Source organism: Garra rufa, chromosome 4 (genome assembly GCF_049309525.1).
Source record: "Garra rufa chromosome 4, GarRuf1.0, whole genome shotgun sequence".
Taxonomy (NCBI): domain Eukaryota; kingdom Metazoa; phylum Chordata; class Actinopteri; order Cypriniformes; family Cyprinidae; genus Garra; species Garra rufa.
In genome coordinates this window covers 34,413,405-34,440,967 of record NC_133364.1, presented here as the reverse complement: position 1 = coordinate 34,440,967, position 27,563 = coordinate 34,413,405, and the positions used below count along the sequence as shown (strand labels likewise).

The following is a 27,563-nucleotide window of genomic DNA, read 5'->3' as shown; positions in this document are numbered from 1 at the left end:
GAATTTGCATTTTAAACACTCAGAACCCTCTTTGTAAGTTATGCAGCAGCATTGACTAGTTTTGTGTGAATTTAATGGCAATGTATAAAAACAGAAAGTATAGTGTTTTAAATGTACATTAAAGGAAATAAATAAATAGAAAAAAAGTTTTCCTCGATTTACGATGTTAATAACTTTGGGAAAGCATCACCATTCGATTTTACATGACAACATTTCTATGATGTGTTTGTGATTCTAGAGAGAAGACTAAAAGGCGGGACTTTTATTTTGCTCTGATGATGTGACGTCTTTCAGACGCGCAGTGCTCCTCATCTGTTGTGATTCATCTGAACAAGGTTTGTAGTTTTGTGTTTTTATATAATGCAAACTGTTACATAAATTAAAGCGTTTTTTTCAAGCTATGTAAAATAAATGCAGTATTGTTAAATGTAACGTTGCAATGCTTTATTTAGTGATTTAGATACTTAGCGTTAGCCTTTAGTAACAGAGAAGGTGCGTCTCAGTTCGCTCTCTATATCATGAATCAATCGTGTGATGATAAGAACTGATGAGAGAAACTGAGAAAACGAAACATTTGAATCAAATAATTTGTGAAATGATTCAGTGATTCGATTCAGCGGCACGCGGACTACAAACGACAACAACAAACACAAACGAGTGAATGACAACCGAGAATGATTTCATGAGAGTGTAATATATTAGATATGATAAATAATCGAATACCAAATGTAAATAATAAAAAGCCTGCCTAAATATGAACGTCCTGTGTAATATACTGTATATCAAGTCTATAACATCTGTCTTTCTAGTGCACTGACTACTGAACTAGGAGCTGATTGAGACGCACAGAGATTTAGTTTGCATGCATTTTTCTTTCTATTAATTATTCTCATTAAACAGGAAAAAGTGTTCAAACACACAGAAAAACTCCTGGAGAATGATCAGAGATCCACGTGACACAATATTATAAAGATGGTGTTTATTAAAGAGGAGAGTGAAGACATGAAGATTGAAGAAACATTCAGAGTCAAACAAGAAGATACTGAGGAACAAACAGGTTGGTTTTTAATCTCATGATTTGTGTTATTTTACACAAAAGCAAACCTTAAAATGTGAGTAATCATATTTGGCTACTGCATGCGGTCTACATTTGTTCATTTAAAGTATTTGGTAAGCAAATAAAACAGCCAGGTTACATCTAAATGAATCCGCATACAACTGAAAACAGCCTTTTTGTTTTAAAAATGTTCTCCATCCACTCTAGCGTTTCTAGCATTTTCCAAAAGTTTCTCATCCGCACTGAAAAGTCAGAAAACTTTAAATTCACCTTACTGCACTTACGTGAAACCTCATTATAGCTCACAGAGATTATACAAATGGAATGGATTATACTTTTACATGCAGTTCTTCTAATAAGATCATTGAATTTAAAAAAAAATAAAAATAATTGTTGTTATTTTTAGAACAAGACAATGGAGGACATACAGAAAAACAGGACAAAATAGGAGAAGACAGTGCTGTAAATATAAAGCAAGTCTGACAATAAAAAATGAAGCCAAAACAAAAACACACATTCAGGTTAAATTTAGATTTAGTAATGTGAGGTGTAAGATTGTAATTTATAAGTTGTACACCTCTATGTCTTGTTATAAAGGAGGGGGAAAATAGAACAAAATATATCAAACTCATAAGCACTGCCATTTCTGTTTCAGATAAACATAAAACGGCACGCAAAACGAAAGCGAAACTAACACGATACGTTTGAGCTAGAAAATACTCTAGTTCACTGTTTATACCACTGTATGTTTGTTTTATCAAGGGATAAGTCTGAAGCACACCATAAAATATCTTATTATTATTATCTACAGCTGTATATAAAATTACACACCAAGGTATCGGCCGATACCCCGAGCCCAGGTATCGGAAAGGAAAAAAGGGTATCGGAACATCTCTACAATTTTAATCTGACGGTTGTCCTTGTCTGAGATCAGTCAATATCTAGATTTCCTAAACTCTGTCATTATATTATCTAGATTTGTTTGTAATTAATTTGGTGGAATGTCTAAGTGGTATAATGGCCAGCTTAAACTGGTATAGGATCTAACATTACATATTACGTATATTCAGTTGTGTTTAGATATTAATTGTTTTGTGCCATTAAACTGTGTTTTACTTTTATTTATTTGTTTTTTCCACCTTAGACCTAACAGCACTGAAAGAGGAGAAGGAAGTACTGAATGAAACTGAAGAGAAAGCTCAGAATGAGACACTTCATGATTTCCTAACCGGAGAAAAATCTTCTTGTTCCTCACTGTCTGCGAAGACTTCCACACAAAAAAAAGCTCAAAAGACAAAAACTGTGAGTTATTTTACTTGCTTTCATTGTGGAAAGAGTTTCAAACAACAACGAGCCCTTAAAACTCACATTAATTTTCACACTGGAGAGAAGCCTTTCCTCTGCCACCATTGTGGAAAGAGTTTTATTCAAAAAGGACCCCTTACAAGTCACATGCAAATTCACACCGGAGAGAAGCCTTTCATTTGCCAACAGTGTGGAAGGAGTTTCGCTCGAAAAGGAAACCTTAAAGCCCACATGAATATTCACACAGAAGAGAGGTCTTTCACATGCTGTCAGTGTGGAAACCGGTTCAGTAATCCTGGAAACCTTACAGTCCACATGAGAGTTCACACTGGAGAGAAGTCTTTAAACTGCAAATAGTGTGGAAGAAGTTGCAGTAATCCTGCCACATGAGATCCTGCCAGAGTCTGAGTCAAGTCTTGAGTCTTTGGTCATGAGTCTGAGTTGAGTCTCAAGTCATGTAATGGCTACGCCTTTTAAAAAATCTCAAGTTGCTTTTATAATATTCACTAGTCCTTTTCCTCAAGTCAAGTCTGGAGTCATTTCAGGTCGAGTCTGAAGTCTGTAAAAGTGCGACTCGAGTCCAAATCACTAACTTGAGTGCCCATCTCCTCACCCTGGAGAGAGGCCTTACACCTGCAAACAGTGTGGGAAAAGTTTCAAAAGAAAACCAAAATATTCCCTTGTCAAAAAATCCTAATGGATTTCAATTAGAATCGTCTTATAGGATCGTCTCAAAGGACAAGACATTCTGTAGGATAATTTCTACATGATTTTAATAGGATTCAATTTTATCTTGAATCATTAAAAATATTTGAAGAATACTGCTTTTTCATTTGTGTATGACTGACCAAACTCACCTTGATGTACATTCTTCATTGTTGCGTAACATACATTAGTGTACAGCATTAGTGCAACAAATTCTAAGGACCTGATAAGAAAGGATGAAACAAAAAAGTTTCTATTTTTAAGTTTGAAGAAACCACCAACATTTTTGATGATTTTCACCTTAATTTGACAGCCCTCAGAATATTTTCTACTATGAACATATGAACATATCACATATCAAAATAAAGAACCAAGACTGCTTTACATAATAAAATTTATATTTATCTCCATGTGTCCATGTTTTTTCACCACTTGAATGCAGAAAGGTTTCATCAGAAACACATTTTGGACAAAAAACTGATTAAAAAAAAGTTATTTTTCAAACTGAATACATTCAGATGTCATATTCTTTCATAAAAGATATCTTCAAAATTAAATAAACATTAAAAAATTATTAAAATTATAACATGGTGTATCTGACACGCTCCTCCCGAACTTTGTTAATGAAACATGATTTCTAGGTTCAGTGTTGTATGGTGCTCTAGAAGTGTTTGCGGTTGGAGGGTCATCTCTTTTTTTCCCACCACCAGCCTGTTCTTGGCTGATTTCAAACCTGATGCAAGACATGACCTTGCTGATGTAAGGAGGTTGCATTTAATCTGTAAACCAGTACATTTAGAGTTCAGGGGTCCGTTCTTCGTACCTCGCTTACTACATCCAGGATCAAATGACACATCCAAGATCAAATCATCGCGCTAACTATGAGCTCGCTATTCCGGTTCTCCGAACGCACCTGTTGTTGATGATTACGATTAGTATAGCTGGATGAAGTTATTTGAGATCACTGGGTGGCTTAAAAGGGGCTACGTATCGATAGTAGAAACATTGATCGGCAGCGCTTTGATTGGTCGGCGAACATGACGAAGGAGCGCGCTCAGTATTTTTCTGCAGCAGAGCAAGAACTCTTGATTGAGGGATTTCAGGAGTTTCAGAGTTTATTTAAAACGCAAGGGAACACTGCAAAGGCTGGAAAAGCAAGGAGAGAGGGCTGGCAAAAAGTAGTGAACACATTAAATGCGTTAATGCTGCCCATGTTACATGTTTTTTCCTTGATATGTTATTTTATTTATATTTTAATTTTTTTATACACTACCGATCAAAAGTTTGGGGTCAGTAAGACTTGTAATAGTCTTTAAAGAAGTCTCTTATACTCATCAAGGCTGCATTTATTTGATTAAAAATACAGAAAAAAACAGTAATATTGCAAAATGTTTTTACAATATAAAACAATGTTTTTTTTATTATTATTATTTTAACATACTTTAAAATAGAATTTATTCCTGTGATGAAAAGCTGAATTTTTATCAGCTGTTACTCCAGTCTTAAGTGTCACATGATCCTTCAGAAATCATTCTAATATGCTGATTTGTTATTAGAATGATCAATGTTGGATAATATCAACAGTTGTGCTGCCAAATATTTTTTGGAACCTCTGAGATATATATATATATATATATATATATATATATATATATATATATATATATATATACCATAGACTGTAAAAAAAGATATATACTTTCTTGCAAGATACTTTTTTTTCCCCACGTGAGTCAGTCCGCGTCAGTCGTGCTCTTTAACCAATCAGATGTGACCTCGCCATTTCAACCAATCATAACCCGCCAGGAGCGCAGCCTAAATCCTGTTTACATGAAATAAACCTGCTCCAGAGCAGGTTTAAGCTGGCGCACCTGTTGCTATGACAGCAAGTCCCAGATGAGCTTCGAAGAACCGAGCGATCCAAGATCACGCAAAATCGTCAACAATCAAATCCAGCTAACTTAGTTAGCGAGGTACGAAGAACGGACCCCAGGTTTATGGTATCAACCAGTTAGAAAAAACAGCCCCAGGAAGTGACTGGCTTCCATGCATGAATTCTAGCATGTTGTGAAGTACTGTTTATAGCCTGAATACTCTGATCTGCATACAGGTTAGTCTGATCAACAATGTATTAGTACATCAGAAATGAACAGCTCAATAAAGTTTTTAGTTTTTATTGAATCAAGCGCAGCAGCATCACCGACAGCCTAGGATTCTCAGTGAAGGGAAGGTTTTTTGTCTGGCAGACCAATTCATGAAGATGTTCAGGATGTTCAGCTGGATATTTCCCAGCGGCGCCTGTCTGGTCAGCCACAGGACCAAGTAGATGTGCTTCACATTGGGAAGATAACCACACAGTGTGATAATTATCTTTGAATGGGGAAACTATTTACCAAACTTATGATTAAATTTCATTTTTGAAATCACCAATGAAATCTGAAAACAACAGTCTCATGACTTTTGTTTCTTATGTTCAAACAGAGTTACATTTCAGACTAGACCGGTCAATGTGCATGCAGTCAAACAAGTGCTTTTCAAAATACTCTCTATTTCTATAGCAAGTGGAGCTTCTAATGGCAGCTGGGATGACTTGATTAATTCTCCATGTTGAGTGTCACACTTTCTCCCATTCATAAGTAATAGGAGTGCAACATTTTCCTGTATCCAGAGTCTTAGCTTCTCCTCATTTTCTTCTTCTCACCAATCTGCTTTTAATATGACTCCCTTAATCTCTCTTCTCTCTTACATTTCCTCCATCTCAAGTGCATGAAGCTTTCTCTTCTCTGCCTGTTTCTTTACCCTTTGCCTGTTTATTCTTACTGTCACTTTGTCTTTCTTTTCTTTTTCTTTGGTTTTTCCTCCCTACTTTTCTATCTGTTGTTCTTCAATCCGCTCTTCATCCTCCAGTATTTCCACTTCTACACTGTTCTCTGAGATAATGTCATCTTCTACAGATTCGGCACCCTTAAAGTCATATTAAAATGCATTAAATAAAAAACTCTGAAAGTAAGTGCAGTTTAATATATAAACTTGTTTAGCTACAGAGCTTATACGTACACATTACAATTTTAGACGGACATTTAAGTATTGGTGCTTATCAATGCATCTTACCCTGTAAAATATGCTCAAAATGTATGAGGATTTTTTCCATCAGTCCATGTCCCTCAGGTGGGAGCTCAAGGGGGCACTGGACCTCTGCTGTCCACTTTTGGGCCTTGGAACATTTGCCCAGTAAAAGAAGAGGGACATATCCAAGAGCTTTGAGCTTTTCCATCTAAAATATAAGAATGTCAAACAATACAGATTTTAAAAACGGTTCATAGTAATTCTGATTTTAAAAACCTTATGCCTCTCTGGCTCATGTGACTTTGCCTTATCTCTTTCATTTAGTAGAGTTCTGCCCATTTAAATCTGGCACATCAATGGAAATCATATGAATTACTTGTCATTTGAACAGAGTCAGTTTACAGGAACTAAAATGTATTAATGTACATGTACTGTATTATGTTTATGTATTTGTGTGGAAAACATCTTTATATTGTATTGCTTCTCATTTAATTGTTTTGGTATAGATTTTTTTTTCCTGAACGCGGAAGTCACACCAAACTCTTAACCTGAACAATGCTTTGCATTTCTGGTCTCCAGTGTTTCTAGTCAAAGTAGGATATATTCCGAGCTGTTCATTTAATGTTAAACCTATTAAAATGTTGGCTCATTAAAAACAGATGGATGCTACTCGAATGGGTTTCTATGGGGGAAAAAACAGAAGAGCATCCAATCTGACGTTAGAATTCGTAATGGCGGCGCTCATCATTTACTCAAACAAAATGTGAGGTAATTAATTTAGGATGTTGAATTCTGCTTACCATGACAGATACGTTGTCAAGAACCTTTGATTGATTCCGAGACTGAATAGTTGTTTTTGCCCACTGTTGGGCTCGAGCACGAAACTTTGCCAATCGTACCGATTGTCTGTGTTTAAAATCAAGCAGTTTTCCACACTACAAAATGAGAAACAGAAACACATTATTATATGGTATTGATTACTGAAATAAATGCAACATCATATAAAGAACCAGTGTTATTTACACACAATCACCTTAACACAGCGCCGGTTTCGGCAGTTCATCTTGGTCCCGCAGTGGGGGCATTGGCGCACAGTTGAACCTGCTGTTTTGACTACACAAAAACAACACAACATCAGTAAATTACACATAAAATAACAGATATCACATACAAAACTTTAATTAATTAAAGATAAATGAATTATTAATCAGTCAGTGGGTGCATCTCAAAAAACATATACTTATTAGACTAATTTATCTTCATTATCATCAAGGGAATTTAAGAATTGGCCAAAATAAACACCCTAAGGCCGTGTTCACACTTAGTTTTTTTTTAACTGCCAGCATCTGATTTACATTATAACACTATGGAGCGTCTTTTAAATACACAGCAAACAAGTTTCAAGGATTTTTGCTCTTTTTTAGAGTCTAAGATGAGAATAAAACAGGAAAAATTAGGTAAGTGAAGTCTTATTATTCCTAGTTCTACATTTTTAAGCTGAATTAGGAGCTCTCTGATGGGATTCTTACAAGCTTTAAAAATATGGGCCCAGATATTGTCATTTTAATTAGGATCAAATGAGTTAATTCATCTTTGAGAATAAAAACCAACCTGTTTGTTCCTCAGTCTCTTCATGCTTGACTCTGAATGTTTCTTCAATCTTCATGTCTTCACTCTCCTCTTTAATAAACACAATCTTTGTTTGTTCCTCAGTATCTTCATGTTTGACTCTGAATGCTTTTATATGGAAATGAATGATTAGGATACATAAATACTTAATTTGTTATTTAGTTTAAATCAGAACACTAAAATAAGAGAAAAATAGATTTTTTCTAAATGGAAATCCTAACATTATAAGTGCTTTAAAAAATATTCATTTACTTTTTAAGTCCATTCAAAGTAATTGAGAAAATTGCGTGTACAAAAACACAAAATAGTTCAGCTTTGAGAAAGAAAACCAACCTGTTTGTTTCTCAGTATCTTCATCTTTGACTCTGAATGTTTCTTCAATCTGCATGTCTTCACTCTCCACTTTAATTAACGCCATGTTTTCTGCGTGTTTGGTCCTGTTTAAGATGAGGATAATTAACTCTATAATTTATAATAATCTATCCTAAAAAAATAATTCAAACTTAATCGTAATAAGTGTGTCTTAATCAGCTTTCATCAGTCAGTGCACTGCTACAGGAGTCAGTCAGAGGCTATGAACTTCAATGAGTTGACTAGAATATACAGTATAATTAAAGTTAATATTAGGTATTTATGATTTATATTTGGTATTCAGTTATTTGTACATAATAATAAATTGATTAAACTTTAATGAAAACATTTGTTTGTAAAAGTTATTATTACACGTTTGTGTTTGTTGTTCTCGTTTGTCGTCATCATGAGCTGATTCGAGCGCTTCGATTCACTGAATCGTTTACGAATGACTCGGTTCAGATGACTCGGATTCTCAGTTTCTCTCACTTCATTCCTGTATACGCCTTATTCAGCCAGCCGCCATTTTGAATCGAAAACGAGGCTGTGAGGGATAGCAGTCCAGCAGCGCCCAATGTGGCGTATTGTTGCGTACCGGGATGTAGATTGTATAACCGTAAAATAATACGTCATTTCACATTTTTCCACAGGACAAAGAACTCCAGAAAACGTGGATTGTTCGACAGGACATATAACCTAACTTTCAGGTAACAATATTGCATTTATTAAAGAAAATGACTGTGGAAAGACTGCTAATTTCTAATGTGAGCATGTTTATCTTCCTTTAAACGCTTATACAGAGTTTTTCAAATGAGGTTATATAGATTAAAATGCTTAATAGTTTGTGTTAAGAGCCTGCAGCTAGGTCATAAGCGTCTTCCCGACCTTTATTATGAAATTACGATAAACATGACGTTTTCCTTGTCTAAAGCAAAACAGAAACAAAAAAAAATGTTCTGAATATCATTTAGCGATTTTAAAAGGGGTTGACCCCAAACTCTACACGGCAAACTAATAAATAAATGTTATCTTTTGATCGCTTTGCATAAAAATAAACTTTCTACCCACTGTTTTTTGTATGACTTAACATGTTGTCTGAAAGAGGCTTACGATCTAACTGCAGGCTCTTAACACAAACTATTAAGCATGTTAATTTTTAAAACGTCATTTAAAAATAATATCTTTTTCATTTACGATCGCAAGGTTTTCTTTTCGTGAGGTCTTTGAGTTCAGGTAAACACAGTCGGAGCTGAACCCTCCTTAAGCGTCCTAATTCCAGTCAGTGTTTTTGAAAAACAATCCTGAGTAAAACGTTGAGCACACTCTTGTGTTCTTTGTAATCTATACAAAATGGAGATATTTAGTTTAGTTGTTGTAGTAAAACATAACATTTTAGCTCTGCGTAACCTTTTAAAGGAAGATAAACATGCTCACATTATAAATTAGCAATTAGCCAACCGGCTAGTTTCCACAGTCATTTTCTTAAATAAATACAATGTTGTTACCTGAAAGTTAGGTCCTATGTCCTGTCGAACTTTAATAATACACATTTTCTGAAGTTCTTTGTCCTGTGGAAATTAGTGAAATAATATTTTCTCTTTATTTTTATGACTAAACAATCTACGTTCCGGTACGCAACAATATGTCACAGTGAGCGCTGCTGGACTGCTATCCCTCACAGCCTCGTTTTCGATTCAAAATGGCGGCGGGCTAAATAAGGCGTATTTAAACGCTTTATTGATTCACGATGCAGGAAGCAAAATAAGACGCACCTTTTATGTCATTAATTTGCTTCACTCACAAAAATAGTGTTAAATAAAGTGTTATATTTAAGATTGAATCATTTATTTTACATAGCTAAATTGACAGAACAGTCTGCACTCATTAAAAAACTTAAAACCACTAACCTTTCTTCAGCTGAATCACAACAGATGAGGAGCACGTCGCAGCTCTATGACGTCACACCAGCAGAACAAAATAAAAGCCCCATTCACACACTGCTGTCTAAAATCACTAAATGTTTCTAGAAGCACATATTCATTTTGAGTGGTTGCAAGAGGTAAATAATTAAAGTGGTTCTGACTCAAGATTACGCAAAGAACATAAAGGTGATATATTCTCCTTATGTTAATTAAGAAAGACACCTGAAGACTTGCTTTAAACAAAATGTTCAGCTACTAGACAACGCAGGTTCATCATCTGTTAGCTTTACAAAGACCACATAGTGTGCTTAGTGTATTGTTTTTTATAAAAGCAATAAACATATTTTAAAATAATGTTATTATACACAATTATACTCAAATAACTGAAAATACTTTTGTAATTATACACCATATTTTCATAATAACAAAACAAATGTAAACACTACAGCACAATAGCGTCTGATAATGCATGAGTAAATAAGTTAAGTGGTTTTAATTCTCAGTTGCTGTAATCTTACCTCAGCATAGCTTCTGGATATTTTGCTCAAAACACTGTAAATACGACGAGAACAACAAACACAATCGTGTGTAATAAACTTTTACAAACAACAGCAGTTTTCTGTTTCTAAATGTAATATATTAAAAGCAATATAATCACTATATACTTAATCTTAATTATAACTAAATGGTACTTGTCTGTAATTTCTGTTCTTTTGTTTTCAGTGTTCAGTTATTATTTATTGGTAAAATTTCTAAAGTTATTAACATCGTAAATCTTAGAATATGTTTCTCTATTTTTTAATATACATTTATAACAAATATTATAACATATTATAACAAAATATTTTTTTAAATTCACATTAAACTAGTTCATGCTGCTCTGTAACTGTTACAAAGAGGGAGTGATGGCAAATTTAGTCTAGCACTCTTTGGACTATTGTAATCAGTGTCTTGTTATATTGTTTGTGTATTTATTCCTCTTTTGAAAAATCACTGTCAGGGATCTTATTTTTCTTTTGCTATTGGGGTAAATGAGGATACGAAAATATATTTGTTGCAGTTTCTATTTACCACTTCAGAAGTTTACAAAACGATGACTACTTTAATTTCTGAGAAGCCCATACATGTGAAAAGGGTCTACAGTCGTGGCCAAAAGTTTTGAGAATTACATAAATATTGGAAATTGGAAAAGTTGCTGCTTAAGTTTTTATAATAGCAATTGGCATATACTCCAGAATGTTATGAAGAGTGATCAGATGAATTGCATAGTCCTTCTTTGCCATGAAAATTAACTTAATCCCGAAAAAAACTTTACACTGCATTTCATTGCTGTCATTAAAGGACCTGCTGAGATCATTTCAGTAATCGTCTTGTTAACTCAGGTGAGAATGTTGACGAGCACAAGGCTGGAGATCATTATGTCAGGCTGATTGGGTTAGAATGGCAGACTTGACATGTTAAAAGGAGGGTGATGCTTGAAATCATTGTTCTTCCATTGTTAACCATGATGACCTGCAAAGAAACGCGTGCAGCCATCATTGCGTTGCATAAAAATGGCTTCACAGGCAAGGATATTGTGGCTACTAAGATTGCACCTAAATCAACAATTTATAGGATCATCAAGAACTTCAAGGAAAGAGGTTCAATTCTTGTTAAGAAGGCTTCAGGGCGTCCAAGAAAGTCCAGCAAGCGCCAGGATCGTCTGCTAAAGAGGATTTAGCTGTGGGATCGGAGTGACACCAGTGCAGAGCTCAGGAATGGCAGCAGGCAGGTGTGAGCGCATCTGAACGCACAGTGAGGCCAAGACTTTTGGAAGATGTCCTGGTGTCAAGAAGAGGCGGGTGGACAAAGAAAAACCCACTAATTCTGACAAACTCCAAGAAGTGATCATGCAAGAATGGGTTGCTATCAGTCAGAATTTGGCCCAGAAGTTGATTGAGAGCATGCCCAGTCGAATTGCAGAGGTCCTAAAAAAGAAGGGCCAACACTGCAAATACTGACTCTTTGCATAAATGTCATGTAATTGTTGATAAAAGCATTTGAAACGTACAAGGTGCTTGTAATTATATTTCAGTACATCACAGAAACAACTGAAACAAAGATCTAAAAGCAGTTTAGCAGCAAACTTTGTTAAAACTAATATTTGTGTCATTCTCAAAACTTCTGGCCACGACTGTACAGATGGAGAAACTAGGACAAAGTCATCAACTATATGGATCAATCTGTGTTTTCACTGTAGACAATTTAGGTATGCATTCCTTATGTGGATACGTATAAAAGCTTTTCAGCAAACAAGTTTTGTCAACAGTTGCCCAGACTGTTTTTGATGAAGACAAAGTTGAGATGCGGACCAGGGAAATTTATCAGCAGCATGTCAAACTTAACGATCCAAGCTTGACAGGGATTAAAGAGGACTCCTGTTTAAATAAGCTGCAGTAACCAAATGTTATTCTCAATCTTAGAACCTCTGACAATGCAGTAAAACAGACTGCATCAAAAATGTGGTGCCTTTTGCAAGTGTTGCCCTTTTTAGTTGGCGATCTTGTTGACAAGAAAAGTCAACGCTGGCATCTATTCATTCTGCTGAGGGAAATATGCAGCATTATTTTTGCTCCTGTTGTTACTCACGGGCTTGCTGTATTTCTGAAAGAACTCATTGTAGAACACCACACTTTATTCAAGAAGCTCTATGATCGAAATCTGATTCCCAAACATCATTTCATGACCCATTATCCGAGGATGATGGTTATGTTCGGACCTCTTTCTCAGCTATGGTGTATAAGATATGAGGTGAAGCATAATCCATTAAAAAGACTTGCTCGTGTGGTTGGAAACTTCAAAAATATCTCTAAGACACTGAGTTACAAACATCAAGTTCAGCAAATGTATAACTTCAAGTTGGGTGACCCTTTTTCTGTGAAAATGAGTGTTACAAATGCATACCCTGTTACCATCAGCTCTTCGAAGCAAGCTGATGCTGTGCTGAACAATCTGAGATCAACCTCTGACGACTTAACTCTGAACAGCACCATTTATGTCACTCACACTGTTAGACCACATTTACACACAGCCGGGTATTTCACTAGTTCGCTTTTGCATATAATAAACAGCGTAAAGTTAAGCGTGTTTGGCATGCTGTCCGGGAGAGGGCTCCGAGCTCGGTAGTCATTCCCGAGCCCGGGGCACTCCCCCTGCCCAGGGATAGGGGTCCGAGCTCGGCCTTTGGCCCGAACCCAATAGCGCTCCCCCCTTTTCTGCAGGAGAAAAAGAAAAAAGGGGGGGTGGGAGGGATGCTGGAATCAGAGATAGCTGAAGGTAGGACTGCTTGGTTATTTAAGGAACTGTAGTAATTGGATAGGGAGAGTGGCTGATTAGGTAGTGATTGCTGATGATGAATTGGCCGTGTTAATTATCTGCGCGAGCTCCTCCTGAAATTTGTTAATGAAACATCACTTAGAGAAACGATTATTTCCTCCCCTCCGTTTTCAATAATAACATTGAGCACACAACATTGTTTTCAAAAAACTTGTCATTCATATCAACCTGCATAAATACGCCGTTGAGCGCCATAATAACTGCCAAACCTATGGGCGGCAGTATAGGGAAAAGAAAAAAGCCATGCAAGCCAATCAAAATCCTCAGAATCGAAGTTTACGAAGTCTACCCTTCATCAGCCAAATAGTACAGGGTGAGGGCAACTTTTTTTCTCTTCACTGACTGGCGACCGCATAACAGTAGTCTGGCCAAACAAACTGTAAATAGGGCGCTCACATGACGTTAAGCATTTTCTGGTGCATAACGTGACGTTTGAGAACCTAAAACCCCGTTTCTCCCAGTTTACACGGCAAAACATAACCGGCGTTTTCAGAAATCTCCACTTTGGCTGCAGTTTTTAGAAATAATCGTTTTCTGTGATAAAAAACTGGGTTTTTGTGTAAATGAGAGGCCAAACCGCAGGGAAATATCTGCAATGCATAAGTAGAATCCTTCAAAATTCAAGATGAAATTGGATCCCATTAAAATCACGTAGAAATGATCATACAACATATTTATGCCTTGTCCTATAAGACAATCCTTTATAACAATTCCTAAAGTCGCCAATGTTGGTGGTAGAAGTAAGCAAGTAACTGATGTGCGCAAATTAAACCCATTCACTGATGTTAAAATGCTAACAGTGTCTATTATTGTGCTTCAATCAAAAACAGTGCACTTCCTGTGAGCTCTCCCTTCAATTCGTGATATACAAATGTGAAGTTCTTAAATTGTAGACTGTCACGTTAGAAACAAGGGAGGCCTGGGTCCAAAAGCAGGTTAGTAATGATTTTAATAATAAAACAATAAACAAACAAATCAAACAAAGCCAACACGACAAACTAAGAACTAAAACACAAAATAAACAAGATCTAGAACATAAACTTAAGCCAGGGAATTCAGGAACCGAAAAACAAACATGACACGAGACAATGCAGACATGAAGCAGGAGTGAGAAATGAGAGTTCTTATACAAAAGTCCAAATGGTGAACAGCTGTGAGTGAATCAGTGATAACGACAAGGACAGGTGAATGCTATCAGAAGTGCAGTGTGAATAGCGACCTCAGGAGGCTGAGGGAAACCCCACAGCCCCGATCATGACATAGACAGAGCAAACACTTTGTCCATAGTCCATATTACTTCTTGCAAGTTTATGCATTAAGCTCAGTCCAACACAATATAGCTAGTTGACACGGTAATGTGTACAAAACACATAGCTTTAAAATGTGTAAATTTACAATGAATTAGAATTTCTATCATTGTAGGAGCCCTGTATTCGATTCTTATTAGAATCCTTTAGGATTGTTTTGACAACATTTTGCAGATTCTGAAAGGGGGGTGTAAACTTTTGACCTCAAATGTAATTGTGGTTGCAGCAATGCGGTTAGCAAGAAAGAAAGAGGTGTATGTTTGTAGAGTAATTTATTTTAACAGCTTTGATTGTGGTCAATCAAAATCAAGGACCGGAACTGTCTGTTCTAGACATTTTGTTTGAAACTCTGTCCATGCTAAGAATCTCTTATTGTGAATCTCCATGTGCCTGTCACGGCTTCCTTTTTGACGGAAACTGTTTCCACACTGTTGGCAGGCATAAGGTTTCTCTCCAGTGTGAATTCTCATGTGAATGTTAAGGTATCCTTTTTGACTGAAACTCTTTCCACACTGTTGGCAGGTAAAAAGGTTTCCTGTAATGTCGATATTCTGGTGAACTTTAAGGTTTCCACTTTCACTGCAACTCTTTCCAGACTGAGGGGATCTGCAAGGATTTTCTCTATTGTACATTTTCATGTGACTGTCACGTTGTCCTCGTTGACTGAAACTCTTTCCACACTGTTTGCATGAGTAAGGCTTCTCTCCAGTGTGGATATTCATGTGACTGTCAACTTGCCCTCTTTGACTGAAACCCTTTCCACACTGTTTGCATGTGTAAGGTTTCTCTCCAGTGTGAACTCTCATGTGAACGTTAAGGCTTCCTTTTTCAGTGAAACTCGTTCCACACTGTTTGCATGAGTAAGGCTTCTCTCCAGTGTGAATTCTCATGTGCCTTTTAAGGTGTCCTTGTTCTTTGAAACTCTTTCCACACTGACAGCAAGTGAAATTACTCAAAGTTCCAGTCTTTTGAGCTCTTTTTTGTTTAGAAGTCTTTTCAGACTCTAAGAAACAAAAGGATTTTTCTCCAGACACAAAATTATGAAGATTCTCAAACTGGTCTTTCTCTTCAGTTTCATTCAGATCTTCTCTCTCCTCTTTTAGCGACGTTAGGTCTAAGGTGGAAAAACATATAGATAAAAGTTAACCCCAGTTTAATGGCACAGAGCAATTATCATCAAAACATGTAGATATGTAATGCATGTATGTTAGATCCTATACCAGGGCGTCCAAACCTGATCCTGGTCAGCCAGTACCCTACAGAGATTAAGTTGGCTGTTCTACAATTAATTAAATCTAGGACTGATCTCATATAATATCATTATATACCATTTTTATGTCTCATAGGGGATAAAATTCAACAAATTTAGAGAGAGACTAGGAAAAAAGAAAGGGGACAAACTCCCCACATAACCATCAGATGAAAAATTCATCACACAATAATTCCTTCGTTTTTATTAAGGGGGCAATTGTGTTAGCCAATCATAAAAGTTGACTGTTACACTTGACCTTTTCAATGTAAAACACCAAAATTGACTGTCAGAGGATGAGAAATGGTGGAAAATGGTCATTAATATCTCAAAAAACGTATTTTAAAAAATTTCAAATCGCTCAATTTTAAATGTTTCTGTCGAAAGCATTAGTAAAATTATAATTACACCTCTGGAAACACAATATTAAAAATACTTAAAAAAAAAACGGGCAATATTTTCCACACCAATTCAAAGTGTTAAAGTGAAGTCACACGTGCCAACTGCCAAGTATGGTGAATTGTGCTCTGTGTTTAATTAATTAAAGCACACACACACACACACCAGGAACATGTAGCCGGAGCACTGGGCAACTAATGCTCTGTTAAACTAACCTGGTCCGAGGAAGGCTAAGCTGAATCCTGTAACACGGACCAATAGGAATGCACTGATTTTACTTACCACTGACTCAGTCATATACAAATATTTGACTCTGTCAGTTTAAATCTAGATTAAAGACCCATCTCTTTAACCTGGCCTACACTTATTACATTTCATAATCCCAATCCATTAAAAGATTGTTAGGCTGCATTAATTAGGTCAACCGGAACCAGGGACACTTCCTATAACACCTGATGTACTCCTTGTATCAGAAGAAGAATGGCATCTAAGCTAATATTAGTATCTTCGCTTTTTATTCCGAGGTTACCGTAGCCACCTGTATCCAGATCAGACGGTCACTGCAGTCCCCCGGATCCAGTCCGTACCCATCAGCACCCAGAGATATCCTCTACAGCCCTGAATGTCAGCAGAGACCACATCAACTAGATGAGCCCCAGAGACAGATCATCAGTGAAGACCTCATCACCTAGACGGCCATCGACGCAAGACCACAAAAACCAAATGGTGTTGCTTTGTGGCAACATGGAACTCTTGCATCTACATTAATATTAGTCTGTTTGTTTCTTATTCCGTGGTCACCATAGCCACCAGATCCAGTCCGTATCCAGATCAAATGGTCACTGCAGTCCCCCGGATCCAGTCCATACCAAGAGCAGATGGTGGATCAACACCTACAGCCGAATGTCAGCGGACACCGTGTCTACTGGATGAGCCCCAGAGACAGATCATCAGGAAAGAACTCCTACCCTAAACGGCCGCTGGCACAAAGCCACGGGAACCAGATGAGTCCTTTCCAATTTGACTTTGATGCAACATGGAACTCTTGCATCATTATTGACATTTTACTTTCTTATTATAATCAGTGGCGATTCTAGACTTTTTTAACAGGGGTGGCCTTAGTGAAGCACTGATTAATTCAAGGTTGGCATCATAAAATCATGCATCAAACACCATACTCATAAATTGAAGGACAAAGACCGTACTCTTACATCAAATTTCTTTTTATTTGAATAAAATCAAATATAAATAAACAAACATCTCAAACATAAAAATACACCTTCAAGACTTTTTGTTTTTCACAATAACAACTTTAAGCTAAACTGTTGTGCATTGTGCATAAGGATATGTGGATGAAATGAATTATGTTTGTTTCCATGTCATTTGTTAAACTAAATACTCTAAAACCTAACAACTCGAAGAAAATCTGTCTTGGATTACAGGAGCTACTGTAAGTGTCTTGTAATGATAATTTCTATGATTTTGGCGAGCACAAAGAACTATCTCCAGATGTAAATTGGTTTCCTATTGCTCAAATTCAATTAAACCCACCAGTAGGCTGGACCTTAATTTCACAGCCTAGGTATGTTAGCAACACAGGGCTTGAAAACATTGACTGTATAACGTTAGAACAAACAAAAACGAAACCGTGCGTGGAATTTATCTGGGAATATAGCCTAAACCTAACTTACTGAAGGTAGGGGCCGGCGAGCTAACGTTACCTTGCTGGCGTGTTTTATTTGGTTCCTTGGTTAAAATATAATGTAGGCTACGTTTTTTTGCATAAAATTGCGTCTGCTAATCTGCTAATGATAAATCGTTAAATCCTTTTTACAAAAGTAGCCTACAGTTAACAGTTAATGACCTAGCAAATGTCGACTGAGTAGGCAGAAAAGCAGAAAAAAGGCAGGTACAGTAGATAAATTAGCCTAGCATACATGACGTGATTCAACAGACTTAATACTGGGCTGTGTGTGCGATTAGATATCAAGGCAGATGTGACAGGTAAATAGATATCTTTGCGTGCTAGCACAAGTAGTAGTGCTGTAAACTCACATGCTAAAAAACAGTAAGCCATGTATTGTTGGTTAGCTTACATCAAACATTTGCTACTTACATTTCTGAGTTCTGGTGTCTGACTGTCCAAGCCCCCGCGCTGATTTAAAGGCAGCAAGTGCGTCAACAACGGTTCCGCCTTTGAGCACGTTAATGGCCAATCGTAGAGTAGGATTTTGGGGTGGCACCTGGGGTGGCCAATCAATTCTCAGGGGTGGCGTGGGCCACCCCAAGCCACCCCTCTGGCTCCGCCCCTGCAAGTCAAGTCACCTTTAGTTATATAGCGCTTTTAACAATACAGATTGTGTCAAAGCAACTGCACAGTATTTAAACAGCACAATAGTGTGTAGGTAACGCATTATTGTAAACAATCAATTTTAAGTTCAAGGCAGTTCATCAATGAATTCAGTGATATCATTGTCAGTTCAGTTCAGTAGTATACGATATCGCTGGAAAGTGTCCCCAACTAAGCAAGCCAGAGGCGACAAATAATAAAATCCTGCTCTCACATTGGACATTTGTTATTATGGCATCATGTTTTTAGGTTGTTACAGTAATACAGATTTAGCCTGAACATTTTAGTTCTGTAACATTAAACCCAATATCTGCTTCTAAAATTAAAAGCATTCATTTTAATCACTTAATTATGCAGCAGTATCTGTTGTGCCAATTTTCTATCCAATAAGTCAAGAGGCAGAAAGCTTTTAGTTATTTACTTCTTTCAAGAAATTTGGGCAATTAATTGAAAGACAATTTCAGCTTCCAACGATTATGAAAATACAATAATCAAGACAAAACGATTAGCGTGCTCCATTCTGCCCATTCCCTTTCCAGTGGTGCGGTTTCACTCCTCCAATTATGTGTTTGTGTTTTTACAGAGAACTGTTCTCACAAAGCAGAGCACAGCCGTATAAATTAAACTTTTAGCTTAAACTGCATGCCTAAATGGTCATTTACACGCAAAACTGTCAAAATATGCTGCACTTGATTATTGATCATGATTATTCACATAAACCATCGTCAGTTATGTCTTAAGTGAACACAAACAGCTGAGAATGAAAGTATGTGTGTAACAGTATATTGGATCCATGCAGCTCCTAAAATAAGTTGAGTTAATAAATCGAGTTTTACCGTTTGAAATCCATTCAGCCGTTCTCCTGTTCTGGCGATATCACTTTTAGCATAGCTTAGCATAGATCATTGAATCCTATGAGACCAATATAGCATCACATTCAAAAATGACCAATGAGTTTCAGTATTTGTCCTATTTAAAACTGGACTCTTCTGTAGTTATATCGTGTACTAAGACCGGCAGAAAACAAAAAAGCAACTTTGACTATTACAACTTCCTTGACTATTACAACAGAATGGGAGTGCAGATCCTAATCTTATCGGCCTAGAAAATCGCAGCTTTACATTTTCCGCCGGTCTTTAATAGTTTTGTGTGTTTAAGATCTCAATGTTGCTGGGTTTGATGTTTGTGCTTTGAGCAATTAAAAATGGTGTTAATTTGGATTTCTCTTTTTTGCATTAGACCTGATGACACTGAAAGAGGAGAGTCAAGAACTCAATGAAAAGGAGGATCATCTCCAGCATAATAAAAGTGTTTTTACTTGCCAATGGTGTGCAAAAATTTTAAGCAGAAAGGAATACCTTAAAGTCCACATGAGAATTCACACTGGAGAAAAGCCTTACAGCTGCCAACAGTGTGGAAAGAGTTTCATTCGAAAAGGAAACCTTAATTACCATATGAAAGTTCACACTGGAAAGAGACCCTTTGTCTGCCAACAGTGTGGAAAGACATTTACTGAAAATGGAAGTCTTAATGCCCACATGATAATTCACACTGGAGAAAAGCCTTACACCTGCAAACTATGTGGAATGAGCTTCATTCGAAAATCAAACCTTAAAAAACACATGAACATTCACAGTGGAGAAAAAACTTTCGTCTGTCATGAATGTGAAAAGAGCTTTAATCGAAAATCAAACCTTAAAAAACACATGAACATCCACAGTGGAGAAAAACATTTCACGTGTTAATGTCTAAGGAGTTTTATACTTCAACTTGACTTTGATGTCCACATGAAAACTCATACTGGAGTGAAACATTTCACTTGTCATGAATGTGGAAAGAGATTCACTCAAAAAAGAAGCCTTAAAAGACACATGAGTATTCACACTGGAGAAAAGCCTGATCAGAGTTTTGATGGACATTGAGTAGCAGGGTTGGGGTCAATTCAGGAATGAACTCAACAATTCCAATTCAAAGAAGGAAATGGAATTGGAATTGGAATTGAACAACAATTACAGTTAACAGAGTTGGAATTGAATTGGAATTACGGGAAGTGGAATTCAATTCAGGGAAATTCCACTGAATTCCGTTTATTGCTGTTTCTGAGCATTTATTTGTGATTGCATTTAGAGACATACATTTGAACTTTATTTATGATGCTTTACAAATACCATGTATGAAATAGAGTTGATCAAATGCAAGTAAATAAAAATGAGAACTGTACATTATGAATTAATAATTGAATGACAGTGGTGATACGTTTATGGATGTACTATACATTCAATATATGATTAGCACATAATATATGTCTTGAGTCATGTTCATTCATGTATTTCATTCACTTTTTATTGCATCGAACTATCATAATTTCCTGAAATTTGGCATGTGAAATGATCATGCTTAACATACTAAACATACAGTAGCAGTACTTTGTATTTCTTTTACATGTTTGTTGTTTATGTGATTTACAATATTTAATGTACTATAAACTATCAAGCAAATCAAGTCAAATTATTTTATTTAGCAACTCAAGTGGAATTTAGTGGAATTTATTTGAATTCAATTCTGTTTCCTGGCATTCCAATTCAATTCCATTCCAGGAAGTGAATTGGAATTTACCATTCATTCTCAATCCAATTCATGAATGGCCCCAACCCTGTTGAGTAGCTCTTTAACATGTACAATCACACCAGAGTGATTAGAATACAGTTTGTCATGTGATTAACTCATTAAAAAATGAATTGAATTTAACCCTGCTGAATTCAAATATGCTTTTGTGCTTCGGCTGAGCCAGAGCTTATGTAATGGATTGAAAAATGTAATGGACAGGAGTTTTCTATTTATTTCATTATAGCAGCTGTATTTTCCAGTTTAAATATTATGTTTCTCCTCTTTACATTTCCATTAGAAGCTGTTGCTCGTTTGGCGAGAAGTATGCCGCATTGATTCTGTGATCGATCTTAAGAATAGTGTAAACGCGCACTTATCCCAACTATCTACACCTGGCTTGACATAGCTGCACGTTCTCACCCTGGCTCAGCAAACCTGCAATGGACTAAGCCAGGATGTGCTGATTAAACTAGGTTAATCCACATCTTATCTTGGCTTTCTTAGTTCTACTTTTGTGCAATAAACCTCTGGAAGCCTCATCAATCCTGTTCCTCAGCTCCTCACAGTGCAATTAGAGGATTGAGATTTCCTTTAAGATGGCTCAGTTTAATCAAGAGGAAATGGGGAAGCATGAATTTGAGTATTGTGAGAGCATATTTTCCATCAGTCCATGTCTCTCAGGTGGGAACTCAAGGGGACATTGGACCTCTGCTGTCCACTTTTGGGCCTTGGAACATTTTCAGGGTAAAAGAAGGGGGACATTTAAAGAGCTTTAAGCTTTTCCATCTAAAATATAAGAAAGCCAAACAATTCAGATTTTATGGATCATAATAATTGGTTTATAATAATTCTAATACATATATATATAAACCCTTAAACATGTTGTTGTTGGTGTTTTACTGTTTCTTTATTATGTGGTGAGGAGGTATGAAATGATCAGACTTAGTAATTTTGCAGTGCAATAAAGAATTTATAATTTAGAACCAAGCATTAAACAAATCATCTACAGTCACGCATATACGGTGGCCGGGATTTGTACGAACGACTGTGTTTTCACAACTCGGCAGTTTGTAGACTTCCAAGTCATGGACCCAGCCATTTGTGAACTGAACGTGGGCTTCCATAGATTTAAAATGACAAAATTGAGCCTCTGTATAAGCACTCACACCGCAGACTAAATATACAAAAATATCTGGAAATGTCAGAGGAGGTAAATCGTCGGGGTCTCGAGTACATACTCTTGCAGGTACCTCATACGGATCCAGATTTCCGATAAATGCCATCTTTTCCAGGTACCGTTTTATTGCAACTGGTAGAAGTTTGTCTCTGTATAGTACATTTCATCCTTTTAATCGACGTTTCAACATTGTTTTCGACACATTTTTGTGTTGTAACTGGTTGTTTTAGTTATCGCCCAATGTGGACTCACAAAATGGCGGCAACCTTTCGTTTACGCTCCAGAATGCACTGCGCAGTGACGTCGGCTGCTAAGCTCTATTGTCTTACCTGATTTAGCCAGTAGCCTACTGTATGTTTTCAGGGACTCGCAAATCACGTCTATTTCCTCTGTGTTCCGGTTTTTGTTCTCCGTTGAGATCTCACAATTCAAATTCGCTCAAAATAAAATTTTTACAGGAAAATATAAAATAATTCGGGACAAACTGAATAATTTCGGTGAGCAGCAGCTCTCACACAGTCTACGCAGCTCGCAGCCTCACGAGAAAATGCGGTAACGTTCAAAAAATTTTAAATTACAAAGGACTGTGCAGTTTCACCTGTCAGTTTCCTGAATGACAGCCAGATGAACCAATCATGGTCAAAGCAGTAAGGTAAAACAACCAATAGGAATTGTTTCAGCATGTGGTGAATACAAAATGTATTTAGTTTTATTGTTGGTGATAATAATTATATTTTAACATATACACTTATATTTTATAATAAGTTTCATGAAATAATAATGTTCATATTTAAAAGGCAAACATTTCTTTGTATGCTGAAGACATGATCTTATAAAAAAATTTGATTTATAAGTTAACCTTGCTAATTATTATTATTATTATTATTATTATTATTAAAATTTAAACACTTGCTTTTGAAGGCATATATAACAGTTTAGCATTCAAAGTTTTATTAAAGTTGTTTTACCGTTGAAACAAGAACCGACCTAATTTCAAACAAATTTCAACGTTGAATTTCGGTCATGTGTTGACTGATCTTCAACCATTTAGCAATCAACGTTACATCAACGTTGTTTCACTGTTGAAACAACAACTGACCTTATTTCAACCAAATTTCAACGTTGAAGGTCGGTCATGTGCCGGCTAGGATGTTATCCTAGTTAAATTCAGATAAATGTTATTCGTTTTTTAATGTCCGTAAAAAATAAAATACACATTTTTAAAATGTAATATTTTGTTGAAGCCATGTTATTTGGTGCTTTAATAAACAAAAGCTGGATTGTTTTATGGTATGGTACTTCTACATCTTACATTAACGGAATCTAACATAGTATAGCATAATTTAGTCTCATTTAATGCTCCTTATGATGGTTAAATGTGCTCTGATTATCTGTAATGATTAAACAATAGTTTAAAACAAGACATGGTGTGTAGTAGTGATTATTGAGATCCACATCTGTCCGCCTTCCACGCCGCTTACTCCAGGACACGGGAGTGCTGATGTGAAAAAAGTGAAAAAGTTAGAAGAACGTTCTGGGAACCATCAGAGAACTTTCAGGGAACCTTCTAGGAACATAAATAGAACGTTCCCTACTGGTTAAATCGGTTATTCGTTCTGGGAACGTTCCCACAACGTTCTAAGAACGTTCTCCTAACCTTAAGAGAAAGTTCTATTTACGTAAAGAAAACTTTCCTGGCTAACCAATAGGGAACGTTCTTGGGAACATTCTGGGAACCAGAAACATAATAAATATAATAAACCCTCCAAAAACTGCACGAATGTGAAGTAAAAACTTTAATAAACAGAAATATATGGTGGTATCCTGGAAAACTGCAAAAACTGCTCACTGAACTCGCAATCAAATTACATTTTTCAAATCGGTGACAAAATCTAAAATGAACTGCCCCATAATTAATTTTTCTAATGCTTAAATAGCTTTTAAAATGATTTTTCAGGCTAGACCAGCCAATGCTAGTTGTCATAACACACTAGCCTCTGGGTTCTAACAGCCGCTGAAGTGATGCACTGACTGTTATTCAGCAATTGGCACTTTTTATTTAGAAGGAGGGATTATTTCACCATATTGCGCAGCACTAGTCCAACTAGTCTTTTTTCTTTCTCTCCCTTCCCCATTACACAGGTGCTTGTCATGGCTTGCTAGGGGTGTGGAGCCAGAGAGAAACTCACAGAAACCAGGAGTACAAACAAAACAGGTATTTATTAAGAAACAAACAGAAAACCAGGGATTCAACAACACGACATAACTTTAAGACCGAACAAACTAACTGTGTGAACAAACACTTAAATAGGAGTGGCAGAGGGGTGTGGCATAATAAGACAGATGTGACAGATTACATTAATGGGGGAAGTCCAAATAAGCGCAAGATCAAACCAAAACAACAAGTAACAACAGGGGGAGACAAAGAGAGAAACCAACATAAGTCCATGTGAGGGGGGGAAACAAAATAAAAGTCCATAATCCTGACAGTGCTGTTGCAGCCATTACAATTTTTTTTTTTAATGGCAAAGTATTTCTTCTCGCCTTTTTATAAAGTTAATTTAGAAATGTATTTGAAAAAATTTTTTAATTAATAAAAAAAATAAAAAAATTAGGTCCCACTTTACATTAGGTGGCCTTAACTACTATGTACTTACATTTTAACTAATCAATTGGTACAATGTACATATTGTGTACATACATGTTTTTACATTGTACTTATCTTTTTTAAAAACCATTATGTAGTTACATTTGTAATTAATTTCTGTAATTACCACTGTTGACCCATCCCTTACACCCTAACCCACCCTTAAACCGACCCATACCACCAAACCTATCCCTAACCTTACCCATATCCCACCTTAATAGAATCAATTGTGTTTTGCAATGCAATACGACCACATTAAGTACATTGTACTTATTTTTTGATGTAAGTACATAATAGTTAAGGCCACCTAATATAAAGTGTGACCAAAAATTAATTTAAAGTTTTTTGTTTTTTTAAAGTAATGTTGAAGTGGACGTGCGAGCTGGTCTTAATAGTCGCGGTAGTGTGGTCTTGTGTTGTTTCCAACAGCATGGTAAATCTTTTTTTTATTACCATAATTGAGGCATGTCTAAAATATAAAAATAAGGAGGACCCTAAAACTGGCATGATGCCCGGCCCACTATGACATGAAAATTGGACCGAAGCTTGGCCCTAGGGGCATAAATAAGGGTGTACTCACACTAGACAGTTTGAACCATGCCCGAATGCGTTTAACCACCAAAGCACATTTCTTTGACTAGTGTGAGTGCTCCGAAGCGTGCCCGGGTGTGGCTCGTTTAGCCGTCCCTGGTCTGCTTGGAAGAGGTGTGCCAGAGCACGGTTCAGTTGGACTCGGGCGCGGTTCGCATGCAGTGTGAGCGCTGGAGCACGGAACAGGATGCGTGACGTCACGTTTTTGCGAGGTAATCAGCGTTTTTATAGTATGTAATCAAAGCTGCAAAGTCCTTGCTGCACTTCAGCTGGTACCTTGCAAACCTGAGCAGCATGATTGCGTGAAGATTTTAGTACCACAAAGACCTGTTTAACAATAGGCTGTGAGAGGGCTGTGGACTGTCCACAAAGTAAAAAGAGCGATGTACTAAATTGCATTCAGCAAGAGTGCCGCTCTTCCTGTTTATCCTGAAACCATAACACCATAATGACATAAGCGTGCTCTGGCATGAATGCTGAAACCCTATGTGAGTGCAGGCCAGAGGGGGAGTGGGGACAATCGTACTCGAGCCCGGTTCACGGCAACCGTGCCTAGTGTGAGTGCACCCTAAGTCGGGGCCCATCGGCTCAGGCTGAAATGCAGGGCTCTAGGTGTGAGCGCACAGTATTGAGTTCTCTTTCACTTTAAATTGGCAAAAAATTGGCACATGCAAATAATACATTACATCATCTGTCATTGCATTATAAACACAGAACCTGTGGGAATGAGCTGAATTATGTGCAGTATCCACAGTCCTGCCCTGAAATTCAGGTCCTGTTGTTGGCTAATTCCTCAGCTGTGAATTTATATAATTCCTTAACTTGTAATGAATCTCAGTGTTGAATTTTCTGAACCATGCCCACCTCGCTTTGCTTTGTACCATTATACTGGGGTTAACTTTTATTTGTTCTCCACTTTAGACCTAATGTCACTGAAAGAGGAGAAGGAAGTACTGAATGTAATTCAGGAGAAAGATCAGTATGAAAATCTTTATGATTTCATTACTGGAGAAAAATCTTTTTGTTCCTTACAATCTGAAAATACTTCTACACAAAATAGAGCTCAAAAGACAAGAACTAGGAGTTATTTCACTTGCTTTCATTGTGGGAAGATTTTCAGTCACCAAGGCAACCTTAAAGTCCACATTAAAATATACATTGGAGAAAAGCCTTTCCTCTGCCAACAGTGTAGAAAGAGTTTCACTCAAAAAGGACACCTTTAAAGTCACATGAGAGTTCACACAGGAGAGAAGTCATTCACATGCTTTCAGTGTGTCCTTGACCAGCAACATGACCAGCAGAAACCAGCATAGGACCAGCATTAACCAGCATCCCAGCACCAAAACTTACCTAACCAGCATATGCTGGTTTTTTCAGCAGGGTCAGGCGAATTCACACTTTGGATAACCTATTTACCTGCCAACAGTGTGGAAAGAGTTTCATTCAAAAATGACACCTTGACAATCACAAGAAAATTCACAATAGAGAGAAGCCTAACAGATCCCCTCAGTCTGAAAAGTGTTTCAATCAAAGTGGAAACCTTGATGTCCACCCGAGAATTCACACTACAGAGAGACATTTGACCTGCCAACAGTGTGGAAAGAGTTTCATTTAAAAAGGCCTAGGCTGGTTTTAGAGGGCTTTTGGCCACTTTCCCAGCCTGGTCTTAGCTGGTCAGGCTGGGAGACCAGCTAAAACCAGTTACTAACAGCTTAAACCAGCTAAGACCAGCCAACCAGCCTATGCTGGTTTTAGCAGGTTTTCTTGACCAATAGTTTTTGCAGTTTACTAAAACTCACCTTGATGTACATGGTATATTGTTGTCT

The 27,563-nt window shown here is 36.8% G+C and overlaps 1 protein-coding gene and 1 pseudogene across 1 annotated transcript; one reads left to right on the top strand and one right to left on the bottom strand.

Annotated features, from left to right (window-relative positions):
- The window catches only part of LOC141332898 (uncharacterized), a 160,707-nt pseudogene that overhangs the window by 88,990 nt on the left and 44,154 nt on the right, over positions 1-27,563 (bottom strand).
- On the top strand, positions 907-22,069 carry LOC141333341 (uncharacterized). Its single transcript, XM_073838322.1, has 5 exons — positions 907-1,057; positions 2,202-2,718; positions 3,778-3,834; positions 5,314-5,426; positions 19,955-22,069. The coding sequence occupies exons 1-5, from the start codon at positions 973-975 to the stop codon at positions 20,458-20,460; spliced, it is 1,278 nt and encodes a 425-aa protein (XP_073694423.1). The 5' UTR covers positions 907-972; the 3' UTR covers positions 20,461-22,069.